General features: G+C 35.3%; 1 protein-coding gene across 2 annotated transcripts in view; it reads right to left on the bottom strand.

The window, feature by feature from the left end:
- Nucleotides 1-23,715, bottom strand: part of FBXL2 (F-box and leucine rich repeat protein 2) — a 50,836-nt gene that overhangs the window by 19,176 nt on the left and 7,945 nt on the right. For both annotated transcript variants that reach the window (XM_063406198.1, XM_063406188.1), the window contains exons 2-4: nucleotides 18,180-18,241; nucleotides 3,856-3,910; nucleotides 2,301-2,375 (exon numbers count right to left, since the gene is read on the bottom strand). In XM_063406198.1, the coding sequence (XP_063262268.1) occupies nucleotides 2,301-2,375; nucleotides 3,856-3,910; nucleotides 18,180-18,241 (192 nt within the window). The remainder of the gene's footprint in view (nucleotides 1-2,300; nucleotides 2,376-3,855; nucleotides 3,911-18,179; nucleotides 18,242-23,715) is intronic.

Raw genomic sequence — 23,715 nt, 5'->3', positions numbered from 1 at the left:
ATTGTCATGTTGTTACATTTTATTGTCCTTCTCCAATATTAACATCCTGGCCATCACTGTGGGAAAATATTTTCTTATTGGAGCTTGTTTCTTGGTCCATAAGTAATATTGCTTATCTTATCACTCTGAAGATTTTACACCAAAACAAATTGAAAATCATATATTTTTAAAATATTTTCAATTAATCAGTATTATTTCTCAGAAAAGGCCAAATACTTTTACTGTAAGAATAAATTCTTCAATGAAAAACATATACTGCACATTCAATTTACATTGCAGAAAAAAGCCAAATCCTAAAGAATTATTCAAAGAAAATACAAACAAATAATAAGTTTCCCAAATTCATTTATTTCTTTAATCACATAAAACCTCCCCAAACCCAGGATACTAAAGAAGTCAGCCTTAGTGCATTCAAATGCACTAAGCATTTTGAATAATTTGTCACTAAAAAACCCAATTTTTCAACCTATCCCAGCTTACAATTAGTTCCACATACCAAGAAATCCTAAGGTACATTTAAATTCAAGATCACACATTTTTGATATAAAAGAAACACTTTTAATAGGGTTCCCACACACACATTTTATTCTATACCATGGTAAGTCTTAAATATAGAAAATTTCACAAAACCTGTCTGTTCATAATTTGATATTCTCAGATCAAATACTGACTGAAAAATCACGAAACAGCACAAGGTCCAACTGAGCACAAAGTTGTCAAATTCAATTGGAAGCTTTTACCTGCCTGAAACGCACAGACAAAAATTACCTTACTAAAGCAGTTAAACAGAGTTCTTAGACACCAGATATGAAACTATTTTGTTGAAGAACTTTTTGTAATTTGTGTAATAATTTCTTGCTAAACTTTTATGAGACAGATGAAGGGGTATATTTTACAAATGTACTTAAATATAATATACTGAAGTGACTGAATTGCTCCAAACCACAACAGCTTTTTATAGCAAAAGAAGATTATAACTTAGTTTCACTTCTTTTCCTGAATCCCATGCTACGAATGTCTCAGTATCTCAGAGGGCAACACACTAGGTAAAATGTATGACAAAAATATTGAAAACTTGCAAATACAATACTGTGTTTCTAAATACCAAAATGACTGCAAACACAGAAATCATGTCAGCATGAAGGACTGCAGACCTGTGGGGTTTTACTTTATTTCTTAGCAGATGAGGAACACAACATTTTTTAAAGGCAACTGAAAATGTGACATTGAAGCTCCAAGTCTTCTTTGACACATTCAGATAGAGGCAGATGCTAAAAATCTTTCTCCTACCTCTGCAAGAGCATGTTGTTTAAGATGAGTAGACCACAGGAGTTGGCAATAAAGTTTGAAAAGAGTGGTGAAAAAAATTTACCCTCTATGTTACTATAAAGCTTTAGGAACAGTTTGTACCATGGTTAGGATATAGGAAATGAAATACATCTGGATTTTATTCATGCAACTAAGAAGCTAAAACATAAAATACAGAAGCAAATCTAGTAGTGTAGTCTACATTTAATTTGCATCAAACAACAAATAATAAACCATTAATTCAGTTCAGACTGCATTAAGGAATTGTTGTTCCTGACTAATTTCTTTTCTTCATTTTCAGATGTCATATATTTATTTTGTTATGCACATCTATGAAAGTATTAATGCAGACATGTTTTTCTTACAGAAGACAAGTCTGCCCTAAGACCTTTCATTATATACTGGAAAGGACTTTACTTCACATGTATCTGCATTTCACACAAGGCTCAAACCTTATAAAACAAAAGGTCATAAAATGATAATCAGATACACAGCAAATCAGATCTAGGCAAGTCTGCAGTGAGAAAAGTTGTCCAGCATTTTAGTGCTTCAATCTCCAAATCCTATAGCCAAGTGCCCAGTGAGCTTCTAGCACTAGATGGCCCCCTCATAGTGGGATTTGGGAGCAGCAAAACTAATCCTCTAGATGATAAAAGTGATTCCAAGAATCTCACTGCATCCAGAGGCACCATATACACCTTTCCTTTCTGGAAATGAGCAGGCTTGAATTTCTAGAGCCCTATATGTATATGATATATGAAAATCATATGATACACAGTGGACAACCAAAACTGAAACAGACATCTGGTAAAAAGAAAAAAAAGGCAAATACAGAGTTCTTTTTCATTTGCTCCTTCACAGTACTATTTTCCTGAAATTAGTCTTTAAAGTGCATGAAAACAAGCAGAATATGCAGGGCACTCAAAATGGGCTACGCTCTTAAACAACTCCAAAGGAATGAAAAATACCCTAAAAATGAAAAAGACACTAACCTCTATATCCGTTTGGAAGTTAAAGAGATCTATTCTTTGCCAATTGCTTCCATCCAGAGCTAAAACATTCCATGCCTACAGAAAACAAATACAGTTTATTTATTACCTCTACTGCCCGCTCCCTTCATCTTCCTCTCAGTAATGCAAATATTACAAACTTGACAATTTCAGGTAGCATTTAAAAAAATAAATTCTAGATACCAGTACTTATACAGTACGAAGTAGCTAAAAACATAGAATTTGCAGAAACTAATCTCAAATCTCCTAAATGGATTATACTTCAAAGGTTAACTTGTGGCTACAAAACATACAGGAAAACAAGATATTAAATGTGAAGCACACACAGAGAAAGATTTAACACTCCATTCTTAAAAAGCTTTTGTAAAGTTTTCTAATGAGTTACTTTAGCTAGATCTCAATGGAAAAGAGTAGCTGCAGATGAGATTCCTTTCAGTAAAACCACAGTTCCTCAACCTCACTAGTTACTATTCTGAGAAAACAGAAACCTTTCAGAGAACTGCTGACTTTCCACTATTAGGACCAGGCCTTTCCTTTACACGTGCTAAGTTACATGTACATGCCTGAGAGCTTGTCCTTCACTGTTGAAGCAATAGTTGTTCAAAGCAAAGCAAAACTAAAAAGCCAGAGAAACACAGATACATGCAGAAAATGATAAAAAAAGAATACCCCATCCAAATGACAGGTAGTTTTCAGAGAAAGTGATTTATTCAATGGCTTTATTCAATGAAACCTTATGTTACCTGACTCACAAGACTTACTGAAGCTGCAGGACAGGGTGATATGAGGAAAGCATGAAATAATTACACACTTAATTATACACTAAAACAAACAAACAAACAATTAAAACCCAAACCAAACCCAACTGTAAGAGAAGGAAGAAAAATATGAAATAAAGTTTATTCATGTTGTACAATAACACAGTTCATTGTACCGAACTGTACAATGTATTGTACAACTGTATACTGTATTGTATAGTTGATGTAGAAATGTAGTATTATTCATTTTAGTTCAAGAAAAAAAAATGAAGACAAGTTAAACATAAAAACTTACTTAGCATGCCTTCACTAGTATCTTGTGTGTGCCTTTTCCTCCACTAGTAGTCAATCTACTTAACACTTTTTGTACTTGGCAAGAAAATGATGGATGTACTTCTTAGACACATGGTGCACATTAACCAAACTACATGGAATTTTAAGCTGCAACTACACCTGAAAAATAGTGTTATACAGCCACATGCTTTATAAAAAGCAAATGCCATCATGCCAAACTGGGCTTAATCCCTTCTCCAGATACAGAGCATACAGGACTGGATATCTTTTCCACAGCCTTTAGACAGAACTCCTGTACACAGCAACTAAGTCCACATCTACATGCAAAACTGGGACCACTGTTCATTTGCTTTAATAAACTAAGAGACTGAGAAAACTTTTTTTCTTTTTTAACAGGAAGCAAATTGCAATGAATCCCATTATTTGCATGTAATTAAGAGAATAGAATAGGGAACAACCAAAAAAATGCCAGGAGAAATACATACCTTGGAAACTTGGGCACAGCGACACAAAGTAACTATGTCCAAGAAAGAAAATATTCTAAAAAAAAGGAAAACAACTACAATTAAAATGTTTAATTACAAATTTGGACTACTGTATGAATTCATGGTTCTGTGTAGTTCTATGGAAAGACAACAGTTACACAAGAAGCAGGTTAAATGATATATGAGTGTTTTACCAAATTATTTTTGGTTATTGAGACTTATAGAATCATGTCACAGCTATAATCTAAAGACAGTCAACACCAACATATGAGAACCCAGCAGATGCTGCTTCTGAAAATCTGTTTCCTGTTCCTTCTCCCTGCTATAACAAATAACTTTTTCTTCTTAATTCAGAGAAACTAGCTTATATACCTTTACTTGTGCTACAATTAAAGAAATAACTTACACAAATACAAATGAAGACTTCAGAAGCTGGTGAAGAGTAATAAACAGATAATACATAGATAAATCCAAGTTCAAGAATCTAAGTATTAATACAAGAGACAATGACACAAATTTCTGAAAGGGTTTCACAGTGACTACCAAGTCTAACACAGTATCTCTTTTTAAAATTTACAAGAAACAACTACAGCTCAAAATTCAGATTTACTATTCTGCTCAAGGAACCAGTTTCTTAGGCTTGTCGACTCTTAATAGTATACTGAAAGAAATTTTTCACTGTCAAAATGAATTTTGCTAAATACCATTTCCAAACACCAATAAAATTGGCTCAGAGAATGTTCTTAGTGAAAAAGAAATCATTGGCTTAAGCATAACATAAAGATTCTATTAAAAATAATTCTGTATTACAGAGAATGAAAGCTATGAAATATATGAAAGATGTTCCTGTAATTCACTGATAAACTGCTATCTGCTTGCCAAGCAACTTTTTCAGTCATCAAAACCATGAACAGTAATAAGAACAATTTCATATCATAGATAGACGTTAACACTGAGGAGCAAACAACTGTTAAGAGATGTTGAATTTAATCACGTAACATTCTGGTTACTGTTTTCTAAATGAAAATCTGAAGCTAGAACTCAAGTGGATGCCTACATCTTAGGCACTGTTTTAGCTGTGGTAAGAGCAAAAAATGTAAGGAAATTACTTCTTAACAATCTTCTGAACATTCATTATGATCACTTCAGACCATAGTCTTCCAATATTTCATTTGAAACCTGGAATTTTTTCTCTTTTTTACCATACAGTAATACATTTTTTCAAAAACACTAAAAGCCAAGCAAACAGAAGGACAGATGTTTTCGGAAGCTATGAAACAGTTAATAAAATACTGTCAATAACATTTATTTTGAGAGCATCTTTTTTGACATTTGAACATCCTTTCTGAGGCCTGTCCACTTTAGGAAACTTATTGGCATTTAATGCACAAAGTACACAATGTGCTCAGAAAATCACTGCACTATTCAGATAAACACTGAAGTGTTCTCTCTCTTTTAAGAGCAGCATAAATATCAGCGACTCACCAGGAACCCTCTTCTGAAATCACCTTTCTCCCCACCATGAGGGAAATGTCAGCAGATGAGGGTGTGGAGGTAACACGAGAGAGAGCTGCAAAAGCTTCTTGGCTTGCAGAAGCTTCCTCATAGAACCACTGTGAGAGTGGAACCTGAGGGTTATCTCAGATTTACAGAAGCACAAAAGATAGATTTCTATGCTATTTGTAACAAAGAAAGAACATAATACTCTTGCCAAAATAAGAACGTGACATGCTTTAGAAGTGAGGTATCCAGTTCCACTGAAATATGAAACAACAGATGAAACTGTAAGGTGTTGAGGAAAGGGTATTTTATATACCCCCACCACTCTTGAGTTGTCTGGCAGTCTGTCTTCATCTTTCATTGTTTATTGCTGTTAAGAGATTAATGCTGATGCAGGATTTCTGCTAAAAAAAAAAGTTAAACTAAAACCAAATGGAGAACAGATGTATTTATTTTTGTTTCATTCTGTATGAAATGACTTTTCAAAAAGTTAAAAGTTGAAAATGGTTATTCTATATCAAGGGAAGAATTATTTTAGCAACTGTAAACATTTGTGATGCTTTTAGGGTTTTTTTTTGTTCTGGAGAAGAACCTTTCCTGCAAGGCAGCTCAAACTATCCCCATCAAAACAGGTAACAACATTAAGTTGCATTATCAGCAATCAAAAGCACAATTACTACCCTCCACTTAAACCATAAAACAGGCAAGAGATGCTAGTAAAAACTTTTATAATTCCAAAGAGGCATCTTGGCACATGTGCTTGAAAACACTTATTTCCATGCTTTTATATTTATTTACCCTCCACAATATAGTCTTTCACGTGTACTACTAACACACACTTGTCTTCTTGCAGTCCCACAAAATCACTCGCAAATCCTTATCAGTCAGGAAGACTAGTCAACAAGGCACAAGACTCTGAGGTTTAAAGTAATTTCAAGTCTTTAAAAGACTTCAGAGTCTTCAAAGACTTAAAATGCAACCAATAAAATGAGATGGAAACACTGACACTGGTCAGTCATCTGTCAGTGTCAGACAGTGACATCGTCTGGCATTTGGGTGAAGGACCATCAGCAGGCACTCGGAATTTTAAAAAGTGGAAAAAACTACCAAGCAGGGCAGCTGCCGCTTGTATAGCACTTCTGTGCTCTACGACCACAGCTACGTAGGTGGAAGCAGCCAGCAGCAGGATTAATTTCCACTTCAGTCTTTGGCATGTGTTAATACAAGGAAATGGAAATTAAGTTAATAAATTCACAGTAACATTTAGGATCATCTGTTCTGAATTCTAGTGTCCCAGGCTATTCAATTCTCCCTGTAGTTAGCCTGTATTGAGCTCAAGAACCTCGCTTTCCAACACTTGGAGTCCTTCAAGCCTTTTCAACCCTAGGCACACACCACTCTGGACACGTGCCTCATGAGTTTGGCCTTGGAGACCTTCCAATGTTTACAGTCCCCACACCACATGTGAGCTTCATCCAAAGGCACAGAGAGTTGTACAAGCTCAGAGTTCCTCAGCTCCCTCATGGCAAACTAGCATTTGGCTAAAGCCTAAAAGGATCTATTCTTTATTTGAAAGCCTTCAAGACATGGAAAATCATCACCTTCTCTGGTAGTTTGTTCCACTGGTTAATCACTCTGTCAAAATGTTTCCCTTCTATCCAAGGTGAACGTCTGACTTCCAGCTCTATGCTGTTTTCTGCTTTTCTTCACCAAATTAAAGAGTGCTTTAGCAGTTCATACTTTCTCCTCACTGAGTTTAAAAGCCACTTATCATGTCATCTTTAATTCCTATTTTAACAGTTGTTTTACTTCAGTTCTTTAAATCTCCTTTTCTCTGCCCATTATTTTTTCAGCATGTTTCTTCAAATGTAGACATCAGAAGCATGTGCAGCATTAAAAACTTTATTAGTATCAACAAAGCTGTACACAGACATGAAGTATTATTTCATTACCCCCATTTTCAAAGCCATTTCAGGCCATTGTAACAGCCTCCCTGACACAGCATCAGACAAGAATCTTACAGAATCTCACCCATTTCCCCATCACACCCTGCTCTGGGAGGACACAGCCCAGGCCACAACTTTCTGTAGCATTCCTTACTCCTGCATATCTATCCATGTAAAATTAACCTGTAAAATTAATCTTGTTTGAACACACACAGTTTATCATGTTATTAATGAAATTCCTTAGGAGTGCCATGGTTTCATAAGGGTTAATCACTACAGTTCTTCTGTGCCATCTGTAACTTAATCTCTTTAATATGCACTGATAAACTGCACACACATTGTTCACTTTTAAAATTAAAACCCCAAACACTAGAAGTCAAAGATATAAGTAGAAACATGTAATTTTGGTTAGTAAAGCAAACCAAATTTTTAATTTCAAAGAACGATATTGTCCAATTACTTATTTTCCAAAAAAACCAAACTTGTCGTATCCCTCTCTCTCAATTTTCTATGAAACAAATCTATAGTGAATTTTTCCACGGCATACTGAATAGGAGGCTGAGATTTCTCATCATCTCTCGTCTGCTTAGAAGTGCTGCAGTTAGGATTCATATTCTAGTCTGGAATTTGCTTGATATTCAAGACTCACCGAAACTCAGTATAAGAGAGCCACAGACCTAGGTCACCTTTTTGAGACACTTTCACTGCAATGTATATGGTTCTGTTAACAAGAAGTGGCTGTCTATGGTCTCCATCATCTTCCCATGTATTTTCACCTGTGTTTCATTATTCCCTTGTGCTGTAAATAGACTCTCCAATGTCTTTTCAAACACAGAGACAGCTGACTCCTAACATTATTTCCTTCCCTAAAGAGCCACAGAAAGAAACAGCTATTTCTCCAATCACCAACACTGTACACGCTCTCCTACAGAGACAGAAATCAAAATGAGCAAGAATCAAACTGCTTCTCTCTTGCTTTTGTAAGGCCCTTCCACATTTGATCACATGAAGAATAAGCTTTTGAAGTAATAACCTGTCAATTACTCATTGTAGGTATTTTGATACAATGCTATAAGGGTTGATAAAAAGTGGATAACAATATGTATGCAGTGAGTACCACACACAGACACTTTACTGCCTAGAAATTCTGGCCCTACCCTCAGAATTTGGTATGAAAGACCTGGTAATTTCTAAAAGCTTCACCAAAAACCTAAGATATGGGTTTGTTTATAACTGACATGTGAATGGAACTCCACATAAGAACTTTTGGTTTTCATGCCGCTTAAATTTATAGTGGCTTTGCATGCAACTATTACAATAAACTTTATCAAAATGGAAACCAAAGTAATAAGGATGAGAAATGCCTCACTGAAGACAACACATCAACTAGATAACCTGCTTAGAAGATCCTTTCAACTTTACCACACCGTCCAGTTGTTACAAAACATGCACACAACAAATCTGTTATGTGTTCCCCGCTTAAGACTATGGATTTCTTACTGATTTGTACAATTCCTCGCGTAGCAAATCTGTTCACATTAAAGTCCTTCACATGCAATATGGAAGAGCAAAGTTTATATGCATGGAAAAGTATGAGAGAGACAAAGTACAGCTTTCCCAGCTTTGATTTGCTTTTTTTAGTAGTTTTTTCTCTGAGTTTTCTCCATGCATGCCCAAGCATGGAGTAGAAATGGTCATCAGACACTCTCAGTTCACTACTTGTGAACGCACACAGTGGCAAAGTCTGATAACCACCATGGAAACTGTCTTGTATTTCTCCTAAAATGTCATACTCAGTAAATACGAACCATATTTACAACTCTTTATACATGGAGGGTTTCTCTTCACCTTTAGTCCTCTGTTTTAATAAACACCTTAGTGAGGTATGAGGCATCTCATGGTTAAGTGTAGTCCAGCAGTGCATACAAACACTAGATTAAAAATATGGAGGCTAGAAAACATACAGGTGAGATAATAACTCATAGTCATAATCCCAAAAAGCTGAATCTCTAATGAATATTAAATTCAATACATAAATTTATATCTGTATGATTAAATTAACAGTGTTAATGCTGGTGTACCTCTGAACTTCATCAACTTTGCAGTTAAAACCTGTAATATCTTATTCAATAAAACCACAAAATAACACTTGTGGAAAGATAAATAGTGAGGCATATTTAAATATTAAGGAATTTGACTATTTTCTATCAAAAAACAACTCTCTTTTCTGTCAGGTGTGTTTCAGTAGCAAAAGACTGAGGAACACCAATTGCTACACAAAGCACACATCCATTGACTCATCTAATGCTTGACCTTCCAGGTCAGTTGTTTTAATAAACAACTTTTATAACTTAAAACAAGACCCTTTTCATTGTAGGTGAGCTGTTTTGTAAAGCACTTAAACTAGAAACTTTGTTACATGCTCCAAAACTTTCCAGTAATTTAACCCTGCAGTTTACACTTGTAAACAACTCAGGTCCTCAGATGATCTCCATAGAAAGCCTTTCAATAACAAAAGTGGTACCAAAAAAACTTCTTTACAAGCCAAACCTCCTTTTGTTTCACCAAGGTACTTATTACTACAGACCATTGATGTAAGTATTGGCAACTGCAAAATACTAGGCTGACTACAGGATGTCTGACATCTATTTTCCATTTAAACAGAAATCAACTTTGCTGGATTCACTTTAGAGAGGACAGCATCTAACCTTTTATGGTCTATATGTTATTTGTAAGACAAGTGGATCCTATTCTTTGAAAATGAGTTTTATTTATTTGTAAAGTATGACCACGTATAATAACACAACAGCAATGTTTTCAGATACTCTCAGTATCTGAAACAAAACGCCCAATGATAAATTCAAAAAGAGCCAATTCTGTTTAACTTTCCAGCCTCAGCAAGTCTATAACTTTTTAATATAGATTTTATTTTTATGCAGTGATTTTATGAAGTACAAATTTGGCAACTATAACACATCTTACTAAATAAAAGCAGTTAGCCTAATGATTAGTTCACAGTGGTTTAAATTGCAGCCCACAGTCCTAATCCAACCTGCTGGCCATTCCAACTATCCTACAGTCTATTTTTCCACATGGGTGAAGGGATTATAATGTGGGCACCGAACAGGCAAAAAATCCACTGTACCCATGCTGCACATTAGTGGCTAGCTAGAAAAGTGGATAACTAACATGATGCGCTGGTGCCATGCAGCCTAGGGACACTCCATAAGCCAAGATCATTAGTGCCACAGATGTTATGTGCTTTGGTTAGTTGCTGGAGTAGGATTCAGTATGTAGACTTGATCCAACCTGTAGCTCTGCTACTGGCCTGGAGGATGATCTTGAACAAAAGACTTCCTGATGTCTGTGTTTGCACCATGAATACACAGATAATAATGTTCACCTCTCCTGCAAATACTTCATGAATTACAGACAAAAAAAGTCGTAAGTATTTTTATGTATGGTTTTCTATTTAAACTGTCTAGCACCAATATTTAAGAAATATGTTTTTCTTTTTAGAAAGTAAGAGTATCTTTTGACTGCCTTTTTGTTCTTTGATGGCCCTTTTCACATGGAATTGAGGAAGAACATTTCTCCCTCTGCCTCCCATAGCTCCATATAAAAGGCAGACTTCATTATATCACTAATACTTCTAGAACATTTAGTTCTGATAATGCACAAACTAAGAGACAGAGTTTAAATAAACTCCAGTTTCAAGGTAAATAAAGCCCCACATCGAATTAAGTCTTCATTAAATATGATATTCCAAAGAGAGGTTTAGTAGCAAATAAAAGAAAAACAAAATGAAACAAAATAAATGGTAAAGTACAATTCCAAGGGTTGTGTAAGTCATTGCTATACTCCTTTTAGCTGTTACTCCTGCTTCAAATGCTTATTTGCTTCTGTTTGTTCCAATGTGACTAATCCTTTGTCACAAGCATGTTCTTACTGAGAGATAATACCTGTAACTTGAACCAAGTAAAGCTAAAGCACTTCATTTATAAGGAAGCCCCAAGCAGAAACACTAAAAAAATGCTTCCTTTTCAAAATTCACAAATTTTACTTAGCACCTGGACACAATAAAACCCCACTTCAATTTCCATATCTCCTCTTCCTCATTAATGCAAGAGCACTAGTGTGCAATTTTCTGCATCTGTTCTTCAAGCCTCTCACATTTTTAAAGGAATTCCATCTGAAATATCGCTGCTCAAAACATTTCATTTGAGCTTATACTGGCACTTGTTTGTGAACAAAACCAAATCACTTAAACATACTAAATAGAAAATGGCAGCTACCTACTCCAATTTCAAAAGGCCAAACTGAATTGTTCATATAATCATTTGCAAATGTTTAGCATCACATACAAAGAAGGCAGAAAACTCGTACAAAGTGCCGAATGGCGAGGCAGAGAAGTGAAAAATATAAACTTGCATCTGGAACTGATCTTGGTAAGAATTTCATAAGCAGACAAACAATGCATGTAGCAGTGTAAAAAAAAAAAAAAGGTCAACATGAGACCTTCTCCATAATCTGAAGGGGGTATATTGATCACCAAGCATCAATTCAGCCTTTAGTTTCCTCAGGTAGAGCCCAAGTTCTGTCCTGAATATAAGTCACTGGAAAGTTTTAAAACCCTATCCTTCTTCAGAATAAAAGGAAATTTTTCTAAAAAAAGCTGATTAATGAGAAAATTGCAACTTATTGCATTGTCTGTGTATATTTGAAGTTAGATACACTACCTTGAAGACACAGAGAAACGAAACAACTATACATTGTGACATTAAGTAAATCATGTTATTACAAAAACAGCATTGATAATGTGACATTATTTTTTAAATTGCTCCTAAAGCACGTAAGGATTCTGAAAGAACCTTGTATATCTTATAGAGTCCTAAAATAATTATAATTCTATTATTTTTCTAGCTAAAGATCAAAATATTTAACTAATTTCCAAAGGTTTTATCTTGTCCATGACCTGTGCCTGTAGTTCATTCAGATCACTTACTCAGTTTAGTATCTGATCACTTTTTTGGAGGTGAGGACCACTGGAAACAATTATATGACTCCACAGAACTGAGTCAGGATCTGCCATTATGCTGTCATCAGTTGCACTGTTTCTGTTTGCTTCTTGTCAGTGCAAGTCTTTACATTTCTAGTAAGCAAACTTTTAAAGGATACTCACACTATATTGAATAGTGTCAATCAGTGCTGCTCTGCACTAACTCTTTTGATAGATGTATTTCAGGCATGTTATAATGAAAGACTTAATGAAAACTACTTGCATGAGGCAATATTATAATTTGCTTTACAAAAACCATAGATTTGGGAAAATATACAGAAAAGAAGTCTTATTTTCATAAGAAATATAACCTCTTCAGTTCATAACCTGTATGAATAGTTTATAGTTTATATACTTGTATCAATTTGGCTCTTTCTAATTCTAAACAGTTAAACTGTAATTGTTTGGCAGACTACTATAGAGGATTTTGAAGACCTGCAAAACACTCTAAAGAATCAAAATAAAAGATTGCATGTGGATTATAAAACTGGAATGTTTCCCTGAGACTGTCAAACACTAAATAGCAGTCTCAGCTATTCAGGGTGAAATATTCCCTATTTAATTATACAGATCCTTGTAGTGGGGAAAATGAATCATGTCTGAGATGACAGATTGTTTTTCCCTTTCCCCTTCAAAACACATATATTGTTTTTCTGCTTACAACATTCTTACCAGCCAAGAGCTGCTCCAGACAAAAGTTTTATACTTTTCAGTTCTTTGACTCACTAGTCAGTACTCTGTATGCTAAGATACAGCAGCCAAATTTTACAGCAATTGTGAGCTACCTCCAGGACCTAGCTAAAAAATACTCATGGCATTATGACAATTTCTTATGTAGCCTTTGCTGTATCTCTTTTCTATTTCCCCCACAGTTAAGCATACAGATGGTAAAGCATCACTTCAAATATATCAAATGCTATGTTTGACTTTACCAGTTTTAAGCTTACAGTAACTTTTTCTCTACAACAGTGAACACACTAAAAGTTCAGCAAAAAGCAGCATGCACTAATAAAAAAAAAAAAAAGAATAGAAACATGAAAACTTAACTATTCAACTCTCAAGCTGCATATTCTTGCCTACTAGAAGAACTGCTGCTGGAACTGCACTCCTGGGTTCCTCTTCTAATTTCAGTCCCAAAACTTTACTTATCCTCTTCTAAATCTGATTGCCCATTCAAATTTTGAGACTGATAGCTAAGATCTACTCTTAAGCACATGCACTTTAAAAGTATGGCTTATAAAAGAACTCACAATAGTTTCTATATTTGTGGTACAGTTTACGAAGTTGGTACTTTGCAGGCAGAAAGGAACTGAAAATGGTTTAAAGTGGGTGAAAGGGACAAAACATCTCTGTTCCTAAAGCTAACCATGTTTGTGAAAAAGACTTACAGTTTTCACAGTACAGAACAATAGTAGTTAAAATACAAATGAAAAAATGTTATTCATCTTTCTGCATGCCAAAAATACTGGCTGTATCTCCCTTTTCAAAAGTGCATTACTACTTTTGTCAAGCCCACTCCACCCCCCTCCCCCTGAAAAAAAAAGCGGTTGAAGTATCAGAACATTTTAACATTAATTACAATTAATTACATACACTTCTTTTTTTGGTTTCAATTTAGTTTCAAAATCACACTCTAATTATAATAATCTATTGTTTTAAGGGCTTTCCCCAGCAATTAAAAAAAAAAAAAAAGATGAGCCACTTTTAAGGCAGTGACATCTTACTAGAAAAGTCATCATTAAAATAGTATTGGCCTGATTTGATTTCTTATTCTTCTGATGACAGACAGGGGTTTATGAATTTCAGACACCAATACAATTTTACAATGAATGTCCTGTATATTCAATTATGTTTTCTCATGAACACATAGACTAAGAAAAAAACCCTGAAGCTACAATCATCCAAAAACTGTATAAACGACCCAATTTATAATACCATCACACAATTCTTACTTAAACATCACGTAACTGAGCATTTATTCAACCTTTTACTTCTTGCAATATGTCACAGTAGAGGGGAAAGAGCATTCCTTGCCAACTGGCAAACTAATAGCATTTCAACAGCTAACAGGGCTAATAACTTTTCCTTTAGCCTGAATACTAGAAGAAAAGTTTTTAGAAGCAGACTATTTCGTTCACAGTTAAAAATATACTCCAATATTACCAATAAAAATGCACGTCCATAAACCAGAAAAAGGTACAAATTAAATACCTTCCTCTCTCCACTCAAGCTTTACTACAAACCTCAAAGTATAACTGGCACTTCCAAACAAGGGTCTTCTTCAAAAGCACCACTGTCCATATTAATCAGATATCATCTTCCTCCTCTGTCCAGTTATCTGAGTCTACTTGAGAAAGAACAAATAATCTCTCGTTTCTTATAATTTCATATGAGTTTTGTGCCTGGGAAGTTGGGGATCTCAACCATTTACTTACAAGCACAGTAAGTACTTGTAAGTACAAGTACTCCACAGAAAATGTGCAACAGACATGACACTGGCCTGAAAACCTTCCAACATAATTCTGGTTGTTACATTAGTAATAGTAATAATTGCAATCACAATATTAATAATGATGATGAATGGCAGTAAAAGACCAAGAGATTACTTTGTCCAATTTTGAAGTATGCAAGTATAGCAAAACTATTCTATGAATAAATTTCAAAGTGGTTTTATTTCATAAATCTCCCATCAGGAAAAAGTTTTTCAATTTTAGAATAAAAAATTGGACTGACTGCTTGTTATAGCTACATAAATTTAAATACTTCATGCAAATGAGAACAAGACCAATTCTGGCAATAGAAGAAACTGTGTTTACATTTAATTCCCAGATATTTTTAAAAAGCTATTAATCACTTTTTTTGCCACAAGTCCAATAGTTGTTTTTTTTTAAAGAGGGCTGTAGTGCTAACAGTTTTCATACATATCTGATACAAGCAAGCAGCAAACTAAGTGCAATTGATGACACTTTCAGTGGTATTTACTATTCTGTTCCAGCTCTCTGAGCAAAATGTTTCCACTGCAACTGGTTTACTCTTCTTTTAATTAAAAGGTAGACTGCACAGCTAATAAAGGAAAAATAATTAGAATATTAATTACACCCACTGCAGCAATATTTAAGCTCTCCTGTCATAACCATAGGCTAAGACAATTTTAAAACATGTTGCAGCATGAGCAGATACTGTTTCAGGAGTCAAAAGGCATTCAGACTCAGTCTTACAAAAGCCTTTAGATGCAGGCTCATAAAACAAATTCCTCACTGATAAACCTTTAGACAGGTAGGTCTGTGCCATGAAACTTCCTTAGATATCTACACTCTGCAGGGATGAGAATCCAGATGCATGTCCCTCTCTCTAACATGGTCTGCCACTGGTCTTTAGTTTGTCCCTGCAGCAGTACAATTTCAAAAGGAGATTTACAGAGCATCTCCCACACATCTCCTCCACTCCATTTCAAAACCCGGGTGATCAGCACAGTCTTGTGGGTATAATGAAACATGCACTTTATTTCTCTCTGGCAGAGCAGATCCAGTCAGCATTCAGCATGAGATCATCATGTTCTTTATGGAGAAAGCTGACAGTCACAGCTCAGTTTCTCAGATCATCAACTCTTCTAGCTACATCTGCAACACTACTTTGGCAAATCACTGTGCAACTGCAAAAAGGACAGACATGCACAAAACATAGATGGTTGGCTGAATCAGTCCTGCATATGCTTGGCCTGGGATATTTTATGCTGTTGTTCCAGCCCCAGGAAGCCTTTGAACCATGCAAAAGCCTTCTTCAGACACGGTGGTAACAGTGTTGTGGGCGGGAGTAGCTGCACCACTTCCTCAGTTGGTCAAATCCAAGATAAGCCTGCACGTCTTACAAGCTGCTTTGTAAGAAGCTATCTTGCATATAAGAACAAACAGCTAAGCCACTGGCAGAGTCTAAATATTCAGACTTGTTTGTCTGGGTTTTTGTCCTGCTGAATTCTTTCAAATCAGAACGGATCAGGTTGAAAGGGAACACAGAGGCTCATGTGGTCCAACCTCCCTGTTCAGGCAGGGTCAACCCTGGTGCACATGGCACAGGGCTGCATCCAGATGGTTATTGAATATCTCCAGTGAGGGAGACTCCACCACCTCTCTGGGCAATCTGTTCCAGTGCTCAGTCACCCACACAGTAAAGAAGTTCTTCCTCATATTCAAGTGGGACTTCCTGTGTTCCAGCTTATGCCTGCTGCCTCTTGTCCTGTTGCTGGGCATCACAGAGAAGCACCTGGCTCCATCCTCTTGGCATCCTCCTTTCAGGTACAGACAAACATTGATGAGGGCTGCTCTCAGTCATCTCTTCTTGATGCTGAACAAGTCCAACTACCTCAGCCTCTCTCTCATAAAGATGCTCCAAAAGATATCCTTACTATCTCAGTGCATGATACTTTTCACTACCTAAATCATATAAATAAATTCTATTCAATTACATAGATGAGATACTTTGCATCCGTAACAGTGAAAAGGACAGTAATTTCCACAAATATTGGGGAGTCCTGATGCTTAAAAAGAAGTGCTTGCAGATCACAATTTTTAGCTAAGGAGGCAGCAAACTACATTGACTTTTATCTTGCGGTTCATGTGTGGCATTGCGTTCAACAAAGCAAAAGGTATGAGAACTCCTGTTCAGGGCATCATTCAGTGACTGTCTCTTCTAATCACATTTTCTAAACAGTTCTAAGAGTCTAATTACAGTCTGCTACCATATGGAATGCATCTCAACAAAAATGAAATGCCTTTTATAATTCAATTCCTTTAACAACAGTCTGCTTTTTTAATACCATTGAGAGGGTATTGTGATAGTCACAATGTTTTTAGGAGCATTTTCTTCAGGCACAAGATGCAAAATACCATTGAGACATTCTTCCACTTCAAATCATATTTGAAGCAATGACACGCACACACAAGCTGACCCAAACTTCTCTTCAGTATCTTAAGAAAAAATCAACAGCTCAATTTGAATTGCACCATCATAAGCGGTAATTTTTTCTTCCTTTTTTTTTTTTCACCTTAAGGATTAGTCAGTAACAAATCCTTGCTGCAGATACAGAAGATGTTGCTGACCTGGTTCAGTTCCAGCTCTGCAGTGGCCCAATCCAACCAAGCAATAGCTCCACATTTGGCAGTTGATTTATACTTTGCTTGAAATCAACTTTCAACCATATGGGAGCGTGCAGATATCCAGCAGTCATGGGCTGACCTTACTAATCTTGGTGCTCTAGGTAACTTTTGCAAAGATGATCTACTCACACACAAGCAAGCTGACAAAATTTATGAGTAACCCAATGACTACAATAAGAAAGATCCCTCTGTTGGTTCTACCTTATACAACACAGACTGGCAGTAACGGTAATAGAGCTTTTCACTGCAGTGACTTTTTTGGAAGCTCTCACATTGAATTTGTATTTTATTTTGTTACAAGAAAGTTCATGGCACAAAGAGTGTGAACTACAGTAGAGAATTATACAGACAGATATAAAACATTGAGAGTATGGAAGAGCTGACTACATAGTACAGCAAAGTTTTCTGGACATTTTATTTCACTTCTTTTTCTGACATGCAGGTCAAAAATCACAACTAAGTTACATCTTCCATGTTACAGTATAACTTGAACACATTAAAACAAATCAAGGCAACAAGCTCAAAAATTCCAAGAAGTAAATCAGGGTGTTATTATTTATTTCATGAGGATTTAAGAAAGAATGAATAGCACTTGATAGTCTGTAAGACACATAAGCAACATACAATCCTCAGGTTTTTACTCCTTAAAATGTTATGTAGAATTACCTTAACAGAAGTTCTTTGGGTAGTTTTTTGTTAATAAGGGCTTCATCATTATTTGAGAAAACCTAGAAACAGAAAGAAAAAACACTGTTTTAAAAAACAACAAGAAAAACATCTTTTAAAGAGGCTATTCACCTTCTTCTTAGGTGTTTAATTCTCTTAAATTACTGTTAATATCAAGTTTTCAACATGTTAGTTGTCAATAGTATAAAATTATTTCAATGTACAAAACAAAGCCACATCCCCACATACACCTGCTCTTCCCTAGTGCTAAGATTTAAACACACAAAAATTGTGGAATGACTTAATAATCATGAAACAAGCACACTTACACTTCACAAAGAAATATTTTAAGCAGTAGTGAAATTTAAAGCAATAGCAACACATGTACAAACACACTGGCTGCACAGTCCTAAAACTGTCCCATTACAAAAAATAAACTTGACACTTTCCAGTTATTCAGGTCCCTCCTTTCACTGTCTACAGTGCAAATACTTTGGCCCAGGTATGTGAGCATGGATAAAATATATCTACACATTTAAAGAATTTACTGCCACAGACAGGGGCAGCAACAGCTATATAAGCAAAGCAAGCACCTCAAGAAATGCTACAAGAAAAACTGAAAATACCTCTCACCTAAACTTTTTATTATTAATACATATCCTAAAAAGGAAAGAAAATAAAAGGAAAAAAAAAACAAAAACAAAACAAAACAAAACAAAACAAAACAAAACAAAAAAAAAAACCAAAAAAAACAAGAGAGAGACACTAAGAAAACACCCAAGGAAAAAAGCAAGCAATACTAAGGTTACACAGTCAACAGCTAAACTAAAACAAAGATGTTGATCAGATTTACAACTTAGTCTAAATATTTAGGTTTGAGAAATTTTACCAGAGGAACAAAGCAATAAACAAAACAGAAGGTGAAATGGAATTTAAGGAACCATGGCAAAGACTGGAAGATGTCAAATCTACAAGCAATCATTTCTTGTGTAAAGAAAAAAGCTTTAGGGAGTTCATTTGCTGTCCATAATACCAGAAACAAAAACCAGGAAGAAGGATCCAAAACAGATGAGTTTTCTAAACACTAAGAAGTAAATATGAAAATCACACAAAACATTAAAACAACTGGAAGAAATCTTCTCCCTTTATTAAGCATATGCTGTTCTTGACATCAGGGTATTACCCTTTGTTCATCCTACTATCCACACACATTGAATACTTGGAAGCTATTTGCTTTGCTTCTCGTTTAAAAAAAAGTAAGAAAGAAAAATGGTCCATAAAAGCAAAGCAAGAAAAAAAAAAGTCAATCATAAGCTTGGCTCTGTATTCATAAAGGAAGGGATATAGCAAAAATTACACATCTGGGAATTCTGAAAATATCTCCCTAAAAAATAATGTAAGATTTGAAAACCTGAACCTCCTTCTGGCTGCCTCCAAGAACCCTTTTTCTCTTGCAGTGCAACCTAGACTGATATCAAGTTTAACTGCATACTACTGTTTCAATTTTGACACAGATTTCTTCACCCACTACCTCTGTGCACGGCTATCCACACATCTAAAGACAATAAAGCTGTCAACTTTCAATAAGACTGATAAGTTTAATCAAGCTTCCTTTTCCAGCAACTGGAGCAGCACATTTATTCACAGACTGGGGACTAAAGATATTCAAAGCATCAAACAACCACGAATATATATTTCAATAGGACAATTCCAGCTCCTTCAGAAGAGAGACGTTGGCTTTAAGCAGTTCCACGCCTGACCACAGGCTCAGCTTTGCTCTGGTTGTTTTATATCCAATACCCATTGCTGTTGATATTTTCAGCCTTTAGGCTGAAATATACCATGTACATCAATGACATTTTTAGAACTGGCTGACTGCTTCTGACTTTGACAACTCATAGATTTATGAATTATCCATGTGTGCCATTTTTATATTATATGCTACTCAAAGTTTGCAGCTTGTGGCCTGAAAACAATAGCATATATTGGGATTTTTTTTTTTTTTGAAGAACAGTCTGTATGCCTAACTGGGTTTACAGCAGAAATCATTCAGAAAAAAGGGGCATATATGCCATCCTCATAGAAGTTAGGATCACTAAAGAGTCAAGTAAGGAAATACTCCTGTGCATTGCAGGTTAGGAACATAAATCACAAAAAAAGGATGTCACTTCCACGAGAGCATGCAAAGTCTAAGGTAAAACAGACAAGTTAACTTAAATCTCATTAATTCTTGTTGAGAATCTGAATATTCAGTAGCACAGACCTAAAAATCCTCTTTTAACTTAAATTATTCTAGAGCTGCAGATAATGCCTCAAAAGTTACATCATCTAGCAGACACATATATGCAAAAGCACATATTTTTAAATAAAGCTACTCTCCAGACTGCTACTAGTGTACATGTGTGCTGTCACTTTGCCTGTATAAAAAAAATCTAATTCTCCTTTTTTTTTTTTACAGCACAGACTCTCAAGTACACAGTAATATGGAGATATACATATATAGAGAGACACATATATATGCTCATTGTGTGAGGATAACACAAGATCTGAGTTAGTAAGGTATGAGGCAAGTTACTCTAATGACTTGAGCATGCATTATAGCTCTTTGTGTTAAATACTATTTCCAACTACTCATCAACAAAAGCGAACTCGCTACAAATCACAGCACAGTAGAAAGTGTTCTCCTACTGAGGCCAAGCTGAAAAGCTAAACCTACAACCAAACTAGCAACTCCTAGGAAAAAGGCTTATAATCTTTAGGCTTATGTAAGACAATTCTAAAGTTAAAGCTGGATGGACAAACTATTTTGAATATGACAGCTTATCTGACCAATATGGTTCATTTAGGAATCCCAGTTAAAATTGGGGAAAAATGCAGTTTTTACTACATACTATGAGAAGTGTGTGACCTGCCCGGCCACACAAAGCACCACACCTGCTACACAAGCCACAAATGAAGCTACAAACATTTTCAAAGCTGTTTTCCCTCAAACAGTAACTTTCTTTTATGTATTCTTGTACACATTAGCAGCAGTTCTCATATAATAACATATTATTATTATTATGGAATAAACACATCTAGAAAAATGAAAGTGTCTCATTATAGTACTCTTTTACTCTGTGCAAGTTTATTAGCTTCTAGAGCCACATTGCATTTGCATCTCAGAAAAGAGGGCCTGTTTTAAAGGCTCCTCAGTAAGTCTTCCCCCTAACAGAGGACAGACACAGGACAACTGGAGGAGTCATTTTCTAAACATTTGTAATGTGATTTCAAATGCATGCAAGCAGAGAAAGAAGACAGAAGGCGAAAATGGGACAATATATTAATTGTTTGAACAGCTTCTGATAATTTAAAACTTCCATCAATAAAGCAAGAACCCTAGTACATTCATGTATTGTTTTTTCTACTTTTTACTCAGTTTTTATTACATAACCTCTAGTTTTCTGTTTCTATTTATAAACAAAAAATCCACCAAAAACATTCAGTCAAGGAAGTGTTTGATCACTGTAAAAATTATTATTGTATTCTTGTCAAATATGATTTTTTTCTTTACTTACAGATTGTGCTGACAATGACATGCCCTCAGAATGCCTGTACACAGTAACCCAAAACAACAACTAAGAATACCCTGAATGTAGAAAGAATATTTTTCCTCTCTTCGCTTTTGTATTTGGTAGCAAGTTTGACTGCGTTAATGGCAGAGTATCTCAAAATCTACAGAAGTATGGTTTTAACTGTACAAAAATCCCCAAATACAACAGATAAATCTGTGCTGAAGGAAAAAGAATGTGATTGAACATATGTAATAAATGTTATTCTAACACCAGTTTTAAATTTCCTGCAAACACAAGAAGGGAGACAGAAGATCTCTACATTCTTAAAAGAATTGCAAGAACAAATAACAAAAAACAAAATCCACAAGAGAAAACACTAATTCCTTATTACTTGAATCTTGAGCCATTTCTTACATTCCTTAACTGACCTCTCTTGGTAATATCTTCACTTCTACTTTTGGAAGATTGGTTATGAGCTAAAAAGGGAGTATTTTCTTTAAAAATTAGCTGATACTTTCTTACATGAAATTTATTTAGCAACTACATTTTTAAAAATCTCTTTATTATATAAACAAAACATGCGTTGTGTAAATCTGTAAAACCCAAAAAGGATAATCTCCCCATTTTAATTCCCTTTCCATATTATTAAACATAATTATTGTCACTTGTCCTAGAACATAACTTTGTGGTACACTACACTTAGCCGGCCACCACTGAAAGCAGCACATTAATCTCTTCTGGTCTAACAGCTATTGGTAAAGGTCTCCTGTTTTCACCAGAATTAATGAGATGAAGAAATCTTTTCTGATAGAGTTATTTCAAGATCAAAATAAGGTTATACTATTAATTTTGGTGATAGTCCTTATATTTTTTTTAAAGCATGCAATTTCAGTTGTCATTCAATCCTCTATTGAAGAGGAGTATTTTCTTAACAGATGAAACAATTTTGGTAGCATCTCATCCATTATAGCTCAGTTCCACTGAGATATTTATGTATCTAATTTCCACTGAAATCAGAGTAGATAAGGACTTTCAACCTGTCAACTTCTCAAATCAAGTTATTAAAAACCCAGACTCTCAAAAATAGCCTTGCTTAGTACCACACTAAAGGAATTATGGGCAAAAGTAGGTTTGGGGAAGATGAAGTGTGAAAGACTCTAAAGAGCATCAGCAAAAGGCATATATACTGAAAACAAGGCTGAAGTATTTATCAATTCAGGAAAAAAACCCTAACATTTGGGTCATTTTCACCAAAGGAGACAGTAGGCTGGAATTAAATCCATATACTTCCTTCCCTCCTATGGCTGACAGAGTACATATCCTACTTAAATTATAAATACAGCCATTTGTATAAAGCATCAAGTCTTTCGGGTTTTCACTGGCAAGAACAATTTTTTAAAGTATTCTTCACGCAGTAATAGACATGGTAAAACCAAATTTTAAATGAAAATATTGAGAAAATAAAGTTTTGTTCAGTACCTTGATGTGCAGATTTTTGTTGCCAAACAAAACCCAGCAGCTTGTTGCGTATCTCTCTCTTCCTCAGCTGAGACACCTAATTGTTGCCTGTGCTATTTCCCTTTTACCATGGTATTGAAAGCACCTGGTGCTATAGTGGTAGGAATACCATCAAATTGGCATTGCTACCCAAAACAGCTCACAAGTAAACTCAAGTAATGAGTCGCATCATAAAAAGCTCTCTATTCAAATACACCACAAAAATGGAGGAGGAAGAAGAGGTAAAACAACCTTCCTTAACCTTGAATTTCAGATTATCCCATGTTACACTCTAGCATAAGTGCATAAAATTGTCTAATGCTCGGGGAATTGCTGCTAGCTAGGGCTTCCTCCAGAAATGTGTAATCAATGCATCAGACAGGCAGAATCATTTAACACCATGGAAGTGGCAAAACGTAGCTGTATCCAGGCAACAAAAGGAGCGTTAGACAGGATATGCATTGCCAACAGAACTGAAGTAAGTG

This window comes from Prinia subflava, chromosome 1 (assembly GCF_021018805.1).
Source record: "Prinia subflava isolate CZ2003 ecotype Zambia chromosome 1, Cam_Psub_1.2, whole genome shotgun sequence".
Lineage (NCBI taxonomy): Eukaryota > Metazoa > Chordata > Aves > Passeriformes > Cisticolidae > Prinia > Prinia subflava.
The sequence above is the reverse complement of the archived record's forward strand: the minus strand, read 5'-3'. Positions and strand labels throughout refer to the sequence as shown.